This window comes from Galendromus occidentalis, unplaced genomic scaffold (assembly GCF_000255335.2).
Source record: "Galendromus occidentalis unplaced genomic scaffold, Mocc_1.1 scf7180000076729, whole genome shotgun sequence".
Lineage (NCBI taxonomy): Eukaryota > Metazoa > Arthropoda > Arachnida > Mesostigmata > Phytoseiidae > Galendromus > Galendromus occidentalis.
Window position 1 is genome coordinate 367,821 of NW_003804718.1, and position 18,088 is coordinate 385,908.

The 18,088-nt window shown below is 51.2% G+C and overlaps 4 protein-coding genes across 4 annotated transcripts; 3 read left to right on the plus strand and 1 right to left on the minus strand.

Annotated features, from left to right (window-relative positions):
• The first annotated feature begins 544 nt into the window (after positions 1–544).
• Positions 545–4,349, plus strand: LOC100905081 (calcium-binding protein E63-1). Its single transcript, XM_018638210.1, has 5 exons — positions 545–759; positions 890–989; positions 3,641–3,795; positions 3,916–4,023; positions 4,194–4,349. The coding sequence occupies exons 1-5, from the start codon at positions 682–684 to the stop codon at positions 4,347–4,349; spliced, it is 597 nt and encodes a 198-aa protein (XP_018493726.1). The 5' UTR covers positions 545–681.
• Positions 4,350–5,492: 1,143 nt separating this feature from the next.
• LOC100905224 (amine oxidase [flavin-containing]) lies at positions 5,493–10,798 on the plus strand. Its single transcript, XM_003740073.1, has 11 exons — positions 5,493–5,654; positions 8,074–8,168; positions 8,271–8,414; positions 8,552–8,751; positions 8,845–8,974; positions 9,088–9,160; positions 9,254–9,480; positions 9,616–9,852; positions 9,987–10,084; positions 10,189–10,363; positions 10,455–10,798. Exons 1-11 carry the CDS (start codon positions 5,609–5,611, stop codon positions 10,632–10,634), a joined length of 1,605 nt encoding a protein of 534 aa, XP_003740121.1. The 5' UTR covers positions 5,493–5,608; the 3' UTR covers positions 10,635–10,798.
• A 1,676-nt stretch (positions 10,799–12,474) lies between these two features.
• On the plus strand, positions 12,475–15,891 carry LOC100897584 (solute carrier family 22 member 8). Its single transcript, XM_003740104.2, has 12 exons — positions 12,475–12,538; positions 12,646–12,764; positions 12,840–12,925; positions 13,087–13,221; positions 13,319–13,551; positions 13,640–13,748; positions 13,858–14,026; positions 14,130–14,278; positions 14,357–14,533; positions 14,610–14,723; positions 14,808–14,876; positions 15,035–15,891. The coding sequence occupies exons 1-12, from the start codon at positions 12,475–12,477 to the stop codon at positions 15,234–15,236; spliced, it is 1,626 nt and encodes a 541-aa protein (XP_003740152.1). The 3' UTR covers positions 15,237–15,891.
• A 640-nt stretch (positions 15,892–16,531) lies between these two features.
• Positions 16,532–17,842, minus strand: LOC100897730 (serine/threonine-protein kinase Nek7). Its single transcript, XM_003740105.2, has one exon. It carries the CDS (start codon positions 17,653–17,655, stop codon positions 16,897–16,899), a length of 759 nt encoding a protein of 252 aa, XP_003740153.1. The 5' UTR covers positions 17,656–17,842; the 3' UTR covers positions 16,532–16,896.
• Positions 17,843–18,088: the final 246 nt, after the last annotated feature.

Below are 18,088 nucleotides of genomic sequence, written 5' to 3' on the forward strand. Positions count from 1 at the left end.
GTCCGCCGTGAAGCTCGAAAACAAGAGGTTCGAACGCTTCCGACTAAGAATAGCGACGATCTCATTGAGCGCCCATTTGTTCTTCGCTGCTCTCTCGGAAGAATCGGCGAGCGTGAAGAAGTTAGCATCGACTCGGATGCTGAGTGCGCGTGGAAAATATGGGGGACTGTCAGCGGCTGGCTCGCTCTTCTTCAATCCCCGTCAAGTGTTTCACCTCTCCCTGGATGCCTCCGAGTCGTTGAGTGCAATCCCGTCGCCCGCTAATTCCACTCGACAGTTCTCAACTCCTTCCTGCTGAATGATTCGAAATTGAATTAGGTATCCCAGAAGCCTAGCTTGAGAACTCCGGCTTGCGGTGGCGTTCTCTATTTACTCAGTGGATAGAGTAGAGACGCGAGTTCTCTTGAATTTGAGAATTCGGCTCGTCGTTGTTGTCCTCGCTGAGTTCTTCTCGCGCGTGGCACTCATAACCTAGCCTTCCCTCTCCGATCTGCTCTTGCCGTGCTCGGATTGACTTTGGCAAAGTGTTCCGCATTTCATTTTGCTCGCTCCTTTACTCAGCGGATCGCTCTCGATGATAATCTCCAGGGCGCACTGCTAACTCGTGTATGTAGTTGCTGTTCCTATCTACGATATCACCGAGTCCCCTCCTCCGTTTGCAGAAGGTCAAGCGCGGCAGTGATGTGCGAGGCTACCATAGTTCTGCCTCGACCCAAACGACGCTCGTCGGTTCAGGTAGAGAAAAACATTGCGGAAAAGGTGAGTGTGTACTCATCCCATGGATCTCTGTCTTTCGAATCACCACAGACCAATGGCTGCTGTGGCATCGACTCCTGCCATCAATGGCGTTCTGATGGTCGAAGACGAATAAGCTTCTTATTGAAATCAGGTGTGTCTGACCATCGCTCATGATGAAGATGGTGTTCCAACGTCGCAATCGAAGAAAGAGAAACCTCCCCCGGAAACCGGACGGCTACAACGGTTGAAAGGTAAGTGAATCATGGAATCCACCATATGGCTTGATCTACGTGATTGGATGCTGACCACCGCATTCGGCAGTTGGTGTGCGGAAGGTACATGGGCGACACGACGTCTCTGGAACATTCTCGTAGAGCACGTAGCGTTCACGGAGACTGATGACGGGAACCGACCCTTCCTCACTTCGGCTACCAACGGAGCATCGCTCCCGTGGATTCGGCGATAGCGTACGCGGGTCTAACTCGTGATTATTTACACATCCGGAACCCTAACGGAAGACCTCGTGGGGAAGCCTCCCCCGCTCAAGTAGCCTCGGGCCTAGGGGTCTCGTCGCGCAGCTCGAATGCGAATGGGTTGCTTTCCCGCGCTAGATGGCGGAGAATCGATGGGGAGCGACGAAGTTCAGGCTTGTTTATCGTTCCCAAGTCTGTTCGCCACTTGGTATGCGGGAGAGGTCTAGAGTTCAAAGTCTCCGCTGCTTCCCAGAGCCCCGGCCAGAGCGCGGCCAGATTCCGGGGACCCCTTGTTTGTCTCTTCTGCTGGAGGTGATTCCATACTCCCGCGGAGTCGTGGGCGATGATCTGCTTCGGAATCTACAAGATTCACGATGGCTCGCTAACTCACATCATCAGGCTCTTTCTCACTCACTCGGAGACCAACATGAGACTGCTCCTGTTCAAATATAGATCCGGGAACTAGTCCATGAACTTTTTCCCTACGCAGAGGGGTTCCCGGAGGCATCCGAGAAGACGCACTGATAAATGGGATGACTGTGCCCCGGTCAAGGGCAGTTACTCAGTTATATTTATGTCCCTGAAACGCACTGTATGTGAACAAGCTTGGACTCGCCTGAGAGTCAAGGCCCTCCCAAATTATATTTTCTAATTCGAAGAGTTCAATCGTATTTTAAGTCTATCTCTAAGTCAATGATCCCGAGACAAGAAGACGTTTCCGCAGCGTCGATGACGCCTATCGTATTGACAGTGCAAGTCACACTGCCGCGGAGAGCTCTCCAAAGCTCTGTAAATTTTCGAAAAGCGAGCCTTGACAGGGTTGTTAGTTCAGTTGCGAAAGATACTCAAGCGATCGGTTTGTGACTGGTGCAGACAGCACGCGAAGGAGTTGCAGCGACGAGCTCTGTCGATTCGCCTGGAACTCTTCAGAGAATCAGCGAATTCGCTCGCTGCAACAACGTAGATGGGAGCTCTGGTCAGTAGTTCGCCGAAGCGCTGGCGTCACGGCAGAAATCAACATCGGGATAAGGGTGAGCAACAGCGTTTTCGGTCTGTGACTGGCGGACCAAATACTTTACTGTAAGCTGGCGGCATCGTTTATAAAGGAGTCTCGCACCTATACTCGTTCGAGGAAGTGTGTGTCGCTTGTTTTGGAGGGAACTGTTTATTTTCCCGATGTCCGCGAGATCTCCCGATCCGAAGAATTCGACGAGGCTTGAGCTTTGACGCTTGCATTCTTTGCGCAGCGTTTTTCCTCATGAGAATGATCGGATCTCTGGGGAAACGCCTATCCTAGGGTATGGCGGACGTTCCCGAGTAATGGGACTAGGCCCCAACATGCCGAGCTTCGGGAAGTCCCAGGGAGCGTCCTCGGTCGGAATGCGTTCCGTTGGCGGCCCGCTTCCGCCGAACTTGGCTTATCAGCGGAGCGCGACTGCGGTATAGAGCGTACGGCGAGATCTAGAGGCTGTCGGAACGATTCGCTGAAATCGATCGGGTGTTGCTGATATAGGAGCTGACGCACAATATTTAGTCGACCTGATCTGTTTACGCCAGCCTGAAAAACCCGGCGGATAGAAGATTGTATGAAGCTTGTTTGTATTTCGTCGCGCGGTCTCAGCTCTTCCTCCTTCCCTTGCCGAGAGCCCCGTTCGGATTTCACCAGACTAGAACTCAGGTTGAAGACCGAGACCGTGGTCGAGCAACGAATCGTGATGCGGCACTTATGCTGCTTTGGCTTTTCTAGAATGAAGCCAAACCGTGCCAGATCCGCCCGGCTGCGAGAAGAAGGTTAGGACCCCTGTGCATCATGCCCCTGATATTTCGGAAACTACCGAGGATGAGACTTTCTTGTCTGACGAGACCTAAGACCCGTCCGACTCCTATTCTCCGTATGTTCGGGGAGCTCCGTCGCCTCCCTGATCAAATATAATCTCTGTGCGCTTGGTGCGTTGTGTTCTCGGAGAAGCTGTGTCAGGCTACCATCAGAGTCTCATTCGGGACACTGACGGCAGTTCATGTTTCGTGGGAACTTCCCGCGGGCTCGGATGGATATGTATAATGGTACAACCGAATTCTCTCGAAAAATCGATTCATTGCATCGAGGATCGATCGAGTCCACGCAGTGCCTTGGCCAAGCTTTCAGTTCAGGCTCAATGGTCCTGATCCAGGAATGGTTCCATTCCGAAATCCCTGCGGAAATCTGAGCCCAGTTGTGTCACGTTGAAAAGATTTCTGCGCTCCGAGCATCTCCACGGAGTCGTTCGATTCTCGTTCCGGATTCTCGTGGTCATGACTTTTGCTCCCACGACTGACAAATAACTGCCGACCCGGAGGAGATAGCTGGCGGTCACTTGGCTTTCGATCCCATCAGGTGAAGTCCCATAACCCTATATCGGCTTCACGAAGTCTCGCGCTTCCAATTTCAGAGCTCCATATGGCCTTCAACATGCTGGATGCGAACAACGACGGGCGAGTTTCCCTGGAAGAAATTTCAGTGATGCTCACGAAAATGGGATTCGACATTCCCCGCGAAGCTCTAGATCTGTTGATGCAGGACAAATCTTCAACAAGCTCCGATCAGGTACGGGATAAATTCGACCTCGCAGGAATTTCTCCATGGGGCTGATGTAATCGATGGATCCACGCGTAGCCGATATACTGACGACAGACGAGTAAAATTCCCCTTTTCCCGCCGTATCAGGTGAGCTTGAGCGAGTTCGAATTCTTACAATGGATCGACGACTACCTCATGAAGGACGATAGCGGTAATCCTGAGGATGCGGATCAGGACATGATTGCAGCGTTCAGAGTAAGATCATCCCCTGTACCCCGTCGAGCGAGTTACCTGGCTCGTCGCTCGTGGCGGACTTCCCGGTTCGGGAATTATCAGCCCGAGCGCGAGTCTTGCTCCCATAGTAATGAATTCCATGGAGGAACAAGGTGCTCATGATGAAAATACCGAGCGTTCCGATTCCACAGATCTTCGATTCCGACGGCGATGGCTACATCACCCGAACCGAGTTGCGGCGGGCCATGGAGACCATCGGAGAGAAGATATCAGAAAAAGAACTCGACGAAATCTTACTTCACACCGATATCGATCGTGACGGACGGATCAATTATCAAGGTAAATAACCGAGCCCGCGGGTCGATGACACAATTCAGCCTAAGCTGGCTCACCGACTCAGAGTCGAGTGCCTACTCGCTAGACGTCTCGCTTAAATAGATCTCTCCAGATGTCCTAGGGAGAAACCAGTTGAGCCATTACGTAACGAAAGCTGTTTCGCAGAGTTCTTGGCCGCCTTGACGTAACAGGACAAGCAAGTGATCTTCGCATGGAGACCGACTGCGTGAGGAAGCGGGGCTCGGATCTCCTGCATAAATTGCCATGAAAGTGTTAATATTGTACAGCCGGCTAGGCCGGAAGCTGAGACTCGCCGGCTAGTGCTGGCGGGTTAATCACTAGCTGTCGAGACCATGAAATCCGTCATTTCTTTATTTGTACCCTTTTTAGGTATGTAATGCGTGAGGTTCTCTCGGATTGACATCTCTTAGCGTCTTATACGCACACCGTCGAGGGTACAGGTCGCTAAACCCGCTCGGGTCAGCTACATGTTTGTAAAATCATTATACATATGGGAGCGCAAATTCAGAAGAGAGCGCTCCGCTCCGTTCCTGATTTCGTACAGAAAACTGTCACAGCTTGACGACGTGAATAAATCATCAGAAGCTTAATCTATACATTGACTCCTCTGAATTTGGACTACCGTGATATTTTGCCGTTAACGTATCGAACATGTTGGAGATGAGGAGAGTCATCGGATGGAACGTGAATTGGCCTGCCGTCTAGCTAAATTCAAGCGAAGCGAAGAGTGAAACATCCATGGATTTACTTGTAGGGAAGCTGGAAGCTCCTACACTCAATGTATTCGAAGCCTTGGAGCCTACCGCCGGGAATCCCTCATTGTTCCCGACAACAGGTGGGCGAGAGAGACAGCCCATCGGGAGTATATTCCGAGGCTCTTCGCGAAACGTGAGCCTCGGCTGCATCGGGAGCAGGGTGATAGATAAGTGGCTCCATCATGGATAATTTTTTCCCTCTCCTTTCGCTCGGCATCTCGGAGGGCATCTTTTCCTTCCTCAGCCCTCCGCCGGGGCATGTATCGCGACGGGGACAGCTTCCTGGCTATTTGATAGAGGCGCTGCGTGTCCCTTTCCCTCCCGAGCATTCCCCTTTCTTCTAGCTCCACGGCCAGGTTGAATGGCGCTACTCTTACCAGTGACACTCGCCTCCCTCTGCGGTCCGCGTGTCTTCCAGTGTATTCCAACAGTTCGTCACTCTGAAATCTCGGTGGTCTCTCGTCCCGGAGTGAGCCTTGAGCTTCAATCAAGCGATGCCAGCAGACAATCCTGTTATCGTCATCGGAGCCGGCGTCAGCGGTGAGCGCGCGCGAAACATTGACGCTGATGTTTGCATCATTCAGTGCTTTTTCCGAGAGAATTCACGCAGAACGCGAGGTCTCCCTCCAGCATACTCGGACATTCCTGGGAGCAATTATTCACAGAATTCAGATCGGACTCTTAGAGGGAGCATCATATCCAGTGACCGCCTCGAAGTTTCCCGAGAGTGGGGTGACTGCGATTAGTCTGGCGCTTGTTCTATTTTCCCTCTGGCTCGTTAAGGAGTCCTGGAGTAGGTAATTGAAAAGCGTGATCGCGATAGGGTACGGGGTACGGCAAACTATTAGTATGCTCGAAACTAACGCGGGAGACGGATGAGCGAAAGCTTCGTACCTGCGGTGATCGATCCGCCCCTCAATAGGTTTGCAGAGAAGGATCCTTCCACGATACTCCGCCGTATTTTCCAATTCCTCCGCGATCGCCAAAGAATGTCTCGACGCCCGAAATGTATCCCGGCGAAGTTATCGCGCGCCTGCGACCGATTTTGTGGTCATCGATCGATCGTCGTATCTGATTGGCCAGAGGCAGCTGAATAGGTTTTGCTGAGCGGGACAACGGTATTCCGTCTTGATGTTTCCGGGGAGCGTCCTTGAGACCGCTTTCGAACCGCTCGTTACGTGAGTTATGAAGAAAGAGCGCTCTGTTTTGGAATACAGAGGTCAAAAGTCGCCTCCCCTGCAAGCGTCCGCTCACAACTCGGCCACCGAACACCATTGACTCCTTGTCACGCTCACCACCGGGATCTGAGATTGATTGAGTCTTCCAATAAACTCGGTGAGACTGCAGATCGTTGACTTCGGCCTCGAAGTGTATCAGTGATACTCGGTGTGGGTTATGCTCATTCTATCCGACATTGGAATGGACCAGTCAGAAAGGGAGACTATTCGAGCGCGGGACCTCTACCAACAAGGGAGACCGGATACAGTACAATGGGGTACTGTGTCTTCCGAGGACGACCTCTTCGAGGTCTATTCAAGGAGCTCACTAGATTTCTCAAAGTTCCGAATCCTCTCTCCCGACTTGCAAGGCAACTGCTCCCAGTGCGATTCACGAACTGCAGTCGAGCACCAACCCCAAATCGCATGAAATTCCTTCACTTTGCCAAAGACGAAGAATGCTTCCGCGAAGATAAGAAAACGTCAGCCGGTTTCTTTCATGGCGTTATCGGCCGTCCGGCTTTATATCACAGCCGCATTCAAATCTTCGCAACGTCACGTAGACGCCCGTTCCCGTTCGATTCAAGTCCGCTAGATGGTTTGCAGGGGCCTTCCCTCGTGGTAAGGGAGCAATGTCCAGTCTTCCTTCTGGCTCCCAAGGGATTCGTTTCCAAACAACTGGTAATGCTTCTTGCGCTGTTTAGCTCAGATGAGATCAATGCGTCGAGCAGTGGTTCCTCGGGATCTGAACAGAACGGAGAAGGAAGCTTTCTGCGGCCTGCCAAGACGTCGTCTTGAAGGTCCAACCTGGACTGGGGAATAACTGACGGCCGTATATCGACATATTTGACCATAGCATGTCGAAGATCTCAATGATTACCGCGATGTCTCGCGATGTCTCACGATAGACCTCACGATCGACCCTCTCCTCTAAGTTGTTTCCGGAAAAACGCTTCTACCCGTTCCGATGAACGATTATCCTCGAGTCGTTCCCTCTAAGCGAATCGTGACTTTACGGTTAAGTTAAGACCATAAGAAAAGTCTGAGACGTCCAAAGCGCCAATGCGACCTCTCCTAGATCATAAAGCCCGAGATATAGAACGAAAGCGATATGTATAACTTCCACGAAGCTCGAAGTCGCTCCCAATCGAGAGTGTTCTGTAAATATGTTGTCTCGAATTTCCGACACGAGGATCATTGGCCGCTACTGCTAAGGGAGCGCCGGGGAGCAGGATTTTCGTCCGCAACAGTATTTTTCCCATAGCTCATGTTACGGTCGGACTTCTGGGGTTTGATATCGAGTGAAAGACGATTGAGGGATTCAATCCAAGGGACGAACAGCGGAAATTCGGGCCAGGTGTGGAGACCGCGGAGTCCACAGAGGCGGCCCGGTAGGAGAGCGGCGGAAGCCGTATAGCATGGGATTGCGTGCTACGGAGTTCATGGAGGGCCGATGTCAATGAGATCCCGTGCCGATTATGGCAGCGACGCGCGAACTATCGGCGTAGAGAGCAGCGGTTTGCAGAAAGGATACGATATCCATCTTGGATCATGACGGGAGCTCTGAGACGAGGACTTTGCCATTCGTCCCACGCATCCTACCAAGAGATTCGTATATCCACGGAAAGATAACCGGGCAGGATGGTCGGGGAGAGGCACGCGCTGCTTCTTGTGCCTCGATAAATAGTTTCGTCGATTCGGGGAATGCGACTGACCAGCAAGATTATATTATTCTTTCGCAGGTTTGGCCGCGGCTAGAGAATGTCTGAAACGAGGCCAAGAAGTTATTGTACTCGAAGCGCGGGACCGAGTTGGAGGGAGAACATTCACCCAACAGGTACTCCTTGATGAGAACCCGACAAGGAGCGATAAGAGCTCAGCAGGAGCTTCATGATTACCCACTAGTTAGCATCGACTAAGTCGACCCCTAAAACTTCAGGGAGACCAATATGGCTACGTGGACATTGGCGGGGCTTATGTCGGTGCAACCCAAAACTACCTACTGAGGACGCTACAGGAGCTCAACCTGGCTGATAAATTATACAGAATCTACGTGGAAAACGACTTCGTTTTCCTTAGCAATGTAAGGGGCCCACGGGATTGCAGGATTGGGTACAGAAACGCGCCCCGTGCTTCATACATTTACTTATGAATTTGCTCTGCAGAGAGTCGTTACCGCATAGACATATGTACACGTGTATGAAGGTAGAAATATTTCAGGGAAAACGCTACCTGTTCCCAGCGGAAGACTTCCCCCATTTCTGGAATCCGTTCGCTGAAATGGACGTGAATAACTTGTTCCGGACCATGGATGACATGGGCAAGGAAATCCCCAGCGAAGATCCTTGGAACGCTCCCCACGCGGAAGAATGGGATAAAATGACCTTCAAGGAATTCATCGATCAGACCTGCTGGACGAAGTGAGCTCAGTCGCCGGCACCAACCTGTTAATCCCGGGCATGAAGCTATCAACTGTAAGTTTGAGCGCATTAATTCAAGTGAGCCGATTGCAGGGCTGCCCGTGAGTTTGCCGAATTCTTCGTTCAGATCAACGTTACCTCTGAGGCTTATGAATCTTCCTTGCTCTGGTTCCTGTGGTATGTCAAGCAGTGCGGAGGCGTCAAACGTATCGTCTCTGTGAAGGTAAATTCCCATAGGTCCTCACGTTTCCCTGATTCGATTGCGAATGTTGGAAAACCCGGAAGGAACCAGATTTGACCAGTCCAGATCAGCCGTACCCACGAACTTCATTCCAGGGTGGAGGCCAAGAGATGAAGATGAAGGGAGGAATGCAGCAGCTCAGTGAAAAAATGTCCAAATCTCTGGAAGGTAATGCTATTCATCCCCTCAGATCGAATCGAAGCGAGCGGGCAAGCAGACAAATAATTTGCGAATTGAGTCCATGCATCAACTATTGAGCAGATCGTGTTCGTCTCGGACACCCAGTCACCTCAGTTGAGCAGACCGGCGAAGGCGTCGTCGTTCGCTGTGTCAATGGGGAGTCCTTCCACGGGTCCCACGTGATCTTGGCCATGGCCCCGCCGATGCAGATGAAGATACATTTCTCACCTTCTCTCGGTGCTCTCCGAAACCAGCTGAACCAGAGGATGCCGATGGGATCCGTCTGGAAGCTTCAAGTGTACTACAAGGTACCGATCAGACTAGGCGAGCTTTCATCGGTGCGGGGAATCCCGATCGGTGTCTCGTGGCACTCGATCGATTGGTTCGGATCGACTTCTGAGCTGGATGCCCGCTTTTTCTCATTGCTTCTCTATCTCGCTCAGACCCCATTCTGGAGGGACATGGGATATTCTGGATCTGTTCTGACGACTCCCTCTGAAGAATACTCTCCGGTTACTTACACCGTCGACGACACCAAGCCCGACGGCAAGTACCCATCCATCATCGGTTTCATGCCGGGCGATCGCGCCCGGAAACTCCTGGCCCTTACTCCACAGCAACGATGCGACATGCTCAAGGAAACTTACAACAGAGCCTTCAAGACCACGAAAGCGAACGATGTGAGTGCTTGGCTGCAAGGATTCAAGTCCTAGCTGAACTCAGCTTAAGAATTGGCCGTGTAGAGTTTCATGATATACCTCATCTCGAATTCTGAAGGAGATCATGCTCTAGTACTGAGGAAAAATTCCCACAGGTCGTCCACTACATCGAGCACAATTGGATGGAAGAGGAGTACACCGGCGGATGCTACACTTGCATGATGCCGCCAGGGCTGCTAACTACCTTCCGAGAGTGAGATAGGCGTATATTGCAGAAAAATCCTACAAAACGCCCTTGGCTGTCATCTTGAATGTCGAGTCCGGTCCTCAGAGTGACCAATATTTAAATCTTTCCAGCACACTCCGCAAGCCAGTGGGAAGAGTCCACTTCGCGGGAACGGAGACCGCTTGGGAATGGTCGGGATATCTCAACGGAGCCATCATGGCGGGCGAACGGGCTGCGAAAGAGATTCTGCACAATCTCGGTCGCATTGACAAAGCTACGAGAGACGCTCCCGAGCCCGAGAATCACGTACGTTCTCCGGAGCCGCACCTCGCAGGGGAAGATTTGAGATGCACCGAATATGACGCGGAATTCAAACTCAATGATGATTCTTTCGCAGCTCATTCCGATCGAAGACTTCAGTAACACCTTCTACGAGACGTATCTCCCATCGGTACCGGCGTTCCTGAAAATCGCCGGCGTCGCAACCGTGGCCGGAGCGATGCTCTATGTACATACGAGGGAATCGGGACCTTGTATCTTCCTCAATCTCCTCAGATTCGGCAAGTTCGGGCAGTAAGCTCTAGTCGTGATCGATTTCCCCGGAGAGAGATGGCGCCAGATCTCCGGTTGCTCAATATTTTTTCATGTTCTGCGATGAAGCGTTGAGTCGCGAGCTCAGCATGCTCCATCGGAGGGGAGTAAATTGTTCTGATTGGATGCTTCGAAATAAAAAGAAAAAGCGCACAGATTCCTGTTTTTTATAAGCTGAATATGCAGGCTCCTGTCGAATATCTCCATTTTCCCCGGATGGGGTTGGGTTGTCGGATTCCACCTCCTTATATACCCGCTTGAGCCATCATTCCTATTTTATTCTCCAACTTCTTCATCGATCTTCTCATGATCGAGGTGAACAGGAGCACAGGAATGGAATCGAGGAGTAGGGACTGAGTGTCGAGGGCTGAGCTGTCGGAAACACTTCTCCGACCGCACAATTACTCGCCGGGAAGATGCTCTTTCCGATGGCCCTGAAATCATTTAAGACTCGGAGAAGATTGTTCTGATTGTCACTGGGACGATTTGCCTCTCCAAGTGCGCCAGCGACAGAAGCTGCTGAGTACCAGCGGAACGGCGTTCTTACGCGCACAGTGAACCCATAGCCCCGGTGTCAAGCGCCCCAGGATCAGCGGTAACGATGGCCTGACGTCATCAGAAGTGGCGAGGGTCAGTTGAGCAACATCGCAGCCTGACGTGAGCGAGCGCCAAACCAGATGGTCAACATTGCAGCGAGGAACGTGAACGGGAATCCGTTTCTTCGAGTCGTTCTTCATTTCGCGGTGCCAGCTCAGCGCCCCATGGATACAAGAGGTTCGTTCCAAGGCTCAGGACGCTGAATGAAGTTCGCAATCGTGTCATGATTCCATGGGCCTCGAGATGCGGTCCAAGATGCACTACGCCGGACTGCATCCGCCCTGAGCCGTGGCTGAAAGTTTCGGATTCCTTAAAATTCAGGTTTCCCTGGGCTGTCCATTCTTGTGATGAGAGCTCCCTTAATCTCAGAGAGCCGGGAATTCCTCTGAGCTGAGAGGGAAACAGCGCAGGTTAGGAATTCGAATGGGCCAGATACCGTGGACGCTGTTTGACAGTGCGCTTCACGATCACTGCTTGGAGGAGTTCGACTGAAGCTCAGAATCGACTCGTCCGTTCATTCGACTCGTGCGACATTCTGTAGTCGATCTCGCGGGTCTCTGGATTACCTCCGGTAGTGTTCAGGGTCCTCGTGAATCTTTAGTCTCTCCCGATGAACTCCCCGGCAAATCGTCGAGAAGTCCGATCTAACTACATCTTGAAAATGAGCGAATCACTCATTCACTGCTAGTCCGGATGGAGCAGCTGTACTCTCCACTCTATCGATGTTCTCGGAAGTTCTCTGATTCACAGAGCGTTATGAGCCGCACTCTTCGGCCGAGTCGCGCGTTTCGAACTGCCACCGCCTTTTCTGCTCCTCGTTAGCATGAGCGACGTCGAATTCTCTGATGGTGCGGAACGGAGCTGTTCGTCTTGTTATTTCAGTACCGATTGTTTTTTATCACTTTTCCAAACTCGCTCCTCGGGATCACGAGGGAGTCGCGTGTGTTTCCCGTAATGAGTGTTTCCCCGTTGCTAGGCAATGCTTTCGGCGCATTCTTTTCTTCACTAAGCGAACTGGGCCGCCGATTTAAGCGGTAGGCGGTGGTCACTGCGAATGATGTGATCCGGGAAAAAACTCCTGTGCGGAGAAAATATTAAGGAATTGGAATTTTCGATTGAGGTTGTGGTCTCCACAGGCTCAAGGAGTCCAACACTGGCGTGTGCTCAGGAACTCTGACGCTCGATCGAGACCGTGAGCTCCCTCTCGGAGCCAGCATTCGGGGGACAAAATGACATTCGAAGACGATCACAGTGCGCTCAATGAGCTGGTCGGAGGATTCAGTAATTATCATGGTGAGTTTGCGAGGGGGTACCTCAATCTAGAAAAATCAGTCAGCCCTTTGGGTAGCAGATAATTGCATTGTGTTCCCGTCGATCACGGAATGACTCAATTCTTCAAGTGCTGTTGTTCGTCATGATCGCTTTTCGGGCGGTACCCTCCGGATGGAATGAGCTCCTCGTGCACCTAGTTACTCCGAAGCTTCAGCATTGGTGCGCACCTTACTCCGGCTTCAACCAGGTCAGCTACTGATGAGAGACTGAACCAGCTCATCCTCATTGGATTAAATGATATAACCTTCCTCTTGACTTCCAGACTTCGTGGAAGAGTTATGCTATACCAGCTGATCCCTTTGGTGGACTCGAGCAGTGTACTCAGTACCACCTGGATTCATTCTATCGGTAAAGGATGATATGAGATTCACTTCGAAGATCTCACTTCACTCGTATTTTTCGCCCGGTGGAGGCCTGAGAGCCATGCGACGATCCTCTGATCTCGTTCCGGTACGGAACATTGATCCGAAAGGGATCCGGGAAAAGATGATGATGAACTTTTTTTTCAGTTATGGCCATTTCCATTATCCGGACCGATACGCGCCACGGACCGAATGTCGAAACGGGAGAAGTTTCGAATATTTTGTGCTGGGGAACACAGCAACAGCCTCCTTCGACTTGGCTTGTGAATCAGCCTGGCTGAGGTCCGAAGCGTGACATATTCTCGATCCATTCGCCCCGGGAAAGCTCGAGGCATGTGTGTCATCGCGGGAGGATTCTACCCTACAATTTACCTTGCAGGGAATTGCTCGTTACCGCCGACGCGCTCGGAGCTATTGCAGGTTTCCTCATTTTCGGACGCTTGAGCGATCGGCATGGCAGGAGGAAGGTTTTATTGTCGTGCGCTGTTTGTACTGTGCTGTTCGCCTTGCTGGACGCCTTCAGTCCTGTATACACCGTATTCCTGATCGGCAGACTCTTTCTGGGAGCTTTCGATGCGGGAATTTTCGTTTCCAGCTTGGTCCTATTCATCGGTATGTCGCTTCTCGCTTTGGTCCAGAGCTCTAGATCCCGCAACGACTGCACATAAGAGCCGTTTCTCTGAGGGAATTATTTTTCCAGAGTTGATACCGCCTCATTTGCGCTCGTATGTGAACGTAGGCGTAGGACTCGCGTTCACGCTGCCCATGCCAATATTGGGTTTGCTCGCGTGGCTCATCCAAGATTTCCGGTTTGTCGCACACTTTTTTCTTGTGGAGCTAATCGTGAAAATTATTTTCTGCGAGATACATCCACGACTAAGCGAAGGCTTGCAGAATTTAGCCCCCGCTCGGTTTCAGATATTTGCATCTTTGCCTGGCATTGGCTTATACTGCCTTCGTGTTCGTTGTTCCCTTGGTGAAAGAATCTCCGAGATGGTTAATCTCGCAGGGCTACAGCACAGAAGCACAAGAGTCGCTGGAAGCAATAATTAAATTCAACGGCCGTCGACCACCGAATCCATCCAGGGTAAGTCATCAATGGAAACGGGAATGGAGGAATCAACGATCCAAAGGAGCATTTCGTGACATCTGGCACCGCACCTCACAGTCATTATTGGTATACTTTGCAGCTCATCGAAATCCTCGAAGAGAAGCGACCCGTCCCCGATGTCAGCGTGCAATCGACCCAAACTCTCCTATTGTCCGGAATATTGTCAGCCTCTGCGTTGGCCCTGAGCACAGACTTCCTATCGATACATCGCGCAAGCGATCCTGACAGGTGGGCTATTGGGGGGGGGGGGCAAGGAGCTGTTTCCCGATCGGTATTTCTTCAACTCATCGCCTCAATGTCTTGTAGCACGCTCCGACACGATGACCCCTACGCAAGGTATCATGGCTACTCGGAGTTCTACGCCGGCTATCCTAAGTCTGGCTACCGGATCAACTCGGCGCTACTTTGGTTTTTCATATGTAACTGTTTCGCCGAAGTCATAGGATCGATATTGGGCATCGCAGCGAACCATTTCTTCAATCGGTGAGTTGCTCGAGACCCTTCAGGGAGGCATTGATTCAGGAGCTTCTCAAGCGATAGATCCGACTTCCCTTTGCAGTCGAATCACACAGTGGATTGCTGTAGCCGCAGCTGCCTGCTGTTTCATTCTGTGCTGTGCGCTCTTGTTCGGGAAGGGACGGTACTGGTTTCTCATCCTGGCTCTATTCCCAAGGTTCGACACGTTTCAATTCGACTCGAGCATTTTTCTACGGTGATGTCAATTTGTCTCGGGATTTACCCAGTCGTTCCTCCTCAGGCTAGCTCTCCATGTCGCTAGATACACGGGAATTCTCGTCGTGACTGAAACCGCTCCCACAGCAAAACGGTGAGTGAAAACCTCTCGACCGGCGAAACGGTACATTTGAGTAGAAACGGAGCAGCTTCTTATCCCATTGGGCTTCAGCGGCGGTACGGATTAGTGGCAGAGTCCGACAATAAGTTTGGTGCAATAAGCTTCCTCAAGTCGAGCCCTGTATCTTACAGATGTTCCGTTGTTGGCATAGCTCTGGCTTGTGCTACTCTAGTTCGTGCACTATCGTTCGGACTCTTAGCCTTGGGAGCATCTGAGAGTGGAGTTCTACCCATCTGTGCCATGTCGATCGCTGCGCTCGCAGGGTTGGTTTGGTTCAGCAGAGAAACGAAGAATCTGCCTCTGCCGGACTCGTGGGAAGAAACCGCTGAGTGACTTGATCTCAACACGTCACCGATACGCTGGCGATCCGAGCAGCCCGTGCAGGTCCCGAGGACAGTGACTCCCCACCTACTTCAATTATCCCGACTTCGCGCTGAATTTGAGATTCACTGGAGAAAGAAATCCATCTGAAGGATCTCCTTGGATCGGACCCCGCTAGACTCCGTGATTCAACGAGGGCTTGATCATTTCCCTGACATCATCAGCCCTGAGTTCTTCCAGAATTTTCGGCCAGTGGGAAATAAAAGGTCTCCACTTACTCATGTAGAAACAAGAAGGCAGCGGAAGACAGTGCCTGGCCAAGAGGATTTCCATCCGTGACTGGGATGCGACTGATCATGATGATCGAATGTACGCCACCACTGTATATAATACTCTTGTCCCTGTGGAAAATATCCGTGGTTTGACCTCGACATCTTTTCATGGGTTCATAAGGACATTGACCCCTCGCTGGTGTTAATTTTTCGTTTTTTAACCATCATCAAAATGAGTCGGTCAATTATACTCGCACAATGGAGCCCCTCCGTATTAGATGTAATTATGATGAACCGGAAGCTTCTCTCGAGCTGAAATCCCGTCAAGACTTTCTGACGCGGGCTCAGAATTATCTGGTCGGACATGAGAGGTTCAAATGAGGATTCCATCCCGATACCATCCCTTGTAGAGAGAAATAAAATATTCCATGTTTCTTTCTTTTTTTTCCATGTTTCTGATTTTCTCTAGTATCTAATTTGAGGCTCAATTTCGGTCTGATCGGATTTTGAAACGGGAGAAGAACCCGGCCTCACGACGTGGGTGGCTCTATTCGTCTCGGCGGCCCACGAAAGGATCCCCGGGGTCGACAGCCATCATTTCTTCATTCAGCCTCTAAAACCGAAGTCGCGCAGACGTGCATTCGAGTTCCTCGAAGAATGTCTTCCAGCCGGATGAGTCGACTCCGGATTCCGGATCCTCGTGTAGGCAGTGCTGGTGCGAGCGCCACAGATTGTAGGTCTCGAAGAGATACGATATTATAAGCATTCCTTAAAGATTCTGCATCTAAGGATCAGGCAGAATTCCCCTCATCATCGGATACTCCTTTTCTCATCCTCCTCATCCTTCGTATTTGGTCGACAGGCGACCCTTCCTGCTATTGGAATCTCATCGTCAGGCGGAGAATAATCGCCGGAGTCAGCCTTCCCTCCAGGCTCATGTTTGCGGGTTCGTATGGGCTGCTCTTAGGTGCCGATTGTCAAAAGATACACGTCCGGCTTTTCGTTCTCCGAAAACCTCCTCCAGCCTTTATTGTCATGATGATGATTTCGAAATTCATCGAAGTTTCTTCCAGTGACGTTTACAAATGGGATTCCGGGAAACCGAACCCTTCATGAAAAGCGAGTCCTTGAATGTAATGTAAAACACATGAGAATCCGCAAGGGGAATAAAAACTCGTCGAACCCTTTCAGTGAGTTCTTCGGACGGCCTCGCGGCAGAAGCGCCCCAGCGGGAAAGCAGGTCGACCACGACATGCGCAAAATATCTCACTAATTGTAAGCTCGTCCGTGCATCGAAGCATTCGCGAGCGAGCCCTTCAGAATAAAAATGTAGGTAAATCTTCTCGCCGCGGAGCGACAGCTCGCTTCTGGCGTTCATTTTCATGTCGACGCGAAGCTTCTCAAAACTCGTAGAAGGCGAGCGAATCGATGAAGCTTCCAGCTGTCGACTCGAAAGCTGCCTTGAACACCTGTAATGTAGGTCTCTTCTTGGGGTCCTCGTCGACTGACCGGACAATGACGCCGAATATTTCTTCGGATCCGTAGATCTCGAGAGGGTAAAAACACGGTGCTCTCCTTATTCTTGAAGCGAGACGTAATCTATCAACTCCAGGCCAGTCTTGAAAAATTTGGAAAACAAGCATTCCCAAAAGGTAAATATCGCTCTTATACGTGTAAACAAGATCCGGGACGATATCGTGGTAGTTTTTAAAAGTGGAACGCTCCGTATAAAAATGAGCTAAGCCGAAGTCGGCGATCAGTATGTGTTCCAACTGAGTGTCTCTAAAAAGTAGATTTTGGGCCTTGATGTCTCGGTGCATTATGTTCTTGGAATGGAGATATTCGAGGCCTGAGCAGATTTGTAGAACAAGCGATTGCTTCCGACCGATAGAGAACTTCCCAAATCCGAGATGTCGACCCAAATCCCCTCCCCTAGCGTACTCCATAATGAGATAACGTCCGTTCTGACGATCTCCTATCCACTTCACAACGTTCGGATGATCACAAAGTTCTAGGAGGCGTGACTCTTCAGCCAGGAGAGACGGAGACCATTCGTGGGCTTCCTTCACAGCTACTTCCTCCCCATCGAGCGTGCCGAAATAAACGTTACCGTAGAGCCCGCAGCCGAGAAGGTACTGCTCGTGTATGATTAGCTCCATCCCCGAAGAGTCGATGGGTTTCGATGAAAAAATAGGTTCGATGACGATGACAACTATCTCATTCCGGGGGAGAGGTTGGGGTGTCTCTCATGGTCCAATACGATGGGTTCTAGTGCACGGCTCGGAGCGAGGACGACGAGACAGGGACCCCAGGATCTTCGGCACTGGCCAGGGGAGCGAAGGCGGTGAATCCGAACAGGAATCGAACAGTCGCTCAACCGTGCACCATTTCTTTGTGCGAACGTGCACCTGAGCTGGGCGCGAGGAATGAACCTTGACTCGGTGCGTTTGAAGGAAGCCTGAATTGAACCTAACAATTTCTCCATCGGTCGAGGAACCGTGATTGGATCACACATCCGTCGTTTCCCTATTAACAACCTCGATACCCCCACGAATCCGTGTGTCGTCCTGTTTCGTACACCTGAAAATGAGC

What these genes read in the sequence shown, in the direction of transcription:
- LOC100897730 (XM_003740105.2), bottom strand. Translation starts at nt 17,655, where the DNA reads ATGGAGCTAATCATACACGAGCAGTACCTTCTCGGCTGCGGGCTCTAC.
- LOC100897584 (XM_003740104.2), top strand. Translation starts at nt 12,475, where the DNA reads ATGACATTCGAAGACGATCACAGTGCGCTCAATGAGCTGGTCGGAGGA. An exon ending in AGGATTCAGTAATTATCATG is followed by an intron (nt 12,539 to 12,645) that starts GTGAGTTTGCGA and finishes CAATTCTTCAAG; the next exon opens with TGCTGTTGTTCGTCATGATC. An exon ending in TGGCTCATCCAAGATTTCCG is followed by an intron (nt 13,749 to 13,857) that starts GTTTGTCGCACA and finishes GCTCGGTTTCAG; the next exon opens with ATATTTGCATCTTTGCCTGG.
- LOC100905224 (XM_003740073.1), top strand. Translation starts at nt 5,609, where the DNA reads ATGCCAGCAGACAATCCTGTTATCGTCATCGGAGCCGGCGTCAGCG. An exon ending in CATCGGAGCCGGCGTCAGCG is followed by an intron (nt 5,655 to 8,073) that starts GTGAGCGCGCGC and finishes ATTCTTTCGCAG; the next exon opens with GTTTGGCCGCGGCTAGAGAA. An exon ending in GGAGAACATTCACCCAACAG is followed by an intron (nt 8,169 to 8,270) that starts GTACTCCTTGAT and finishes CTAAAACTTCAG; the next exon opens with GGAGACCAATATGGCTACGT.
- LOC100905081 (XM_018638210.1), top strand. Translation starts at nt 682, where the DNA reads ATGTGCGAGGCTACCATAGTTCTGCCTCGACCCAAACGACGCTCGTCG. An exon ending in ACGGCTACAACGGTTGAAAG is followed by an intron (nt 990 to 3,640) that starts GTAAGTGAATCA and finishes TTCCAATTTCAG; the next exon opens with AGCTCCATATGGCCTTCAAC. An exon ending in CTTCAACAAGCTCCGATCAG is followed by an intron (nt 3,796 to 3,915) that starts GTACGGGATAAA and finishes CCGCCGTATCAG; the next exon opens with GTGAGCTTGAGCGAGTTCGA.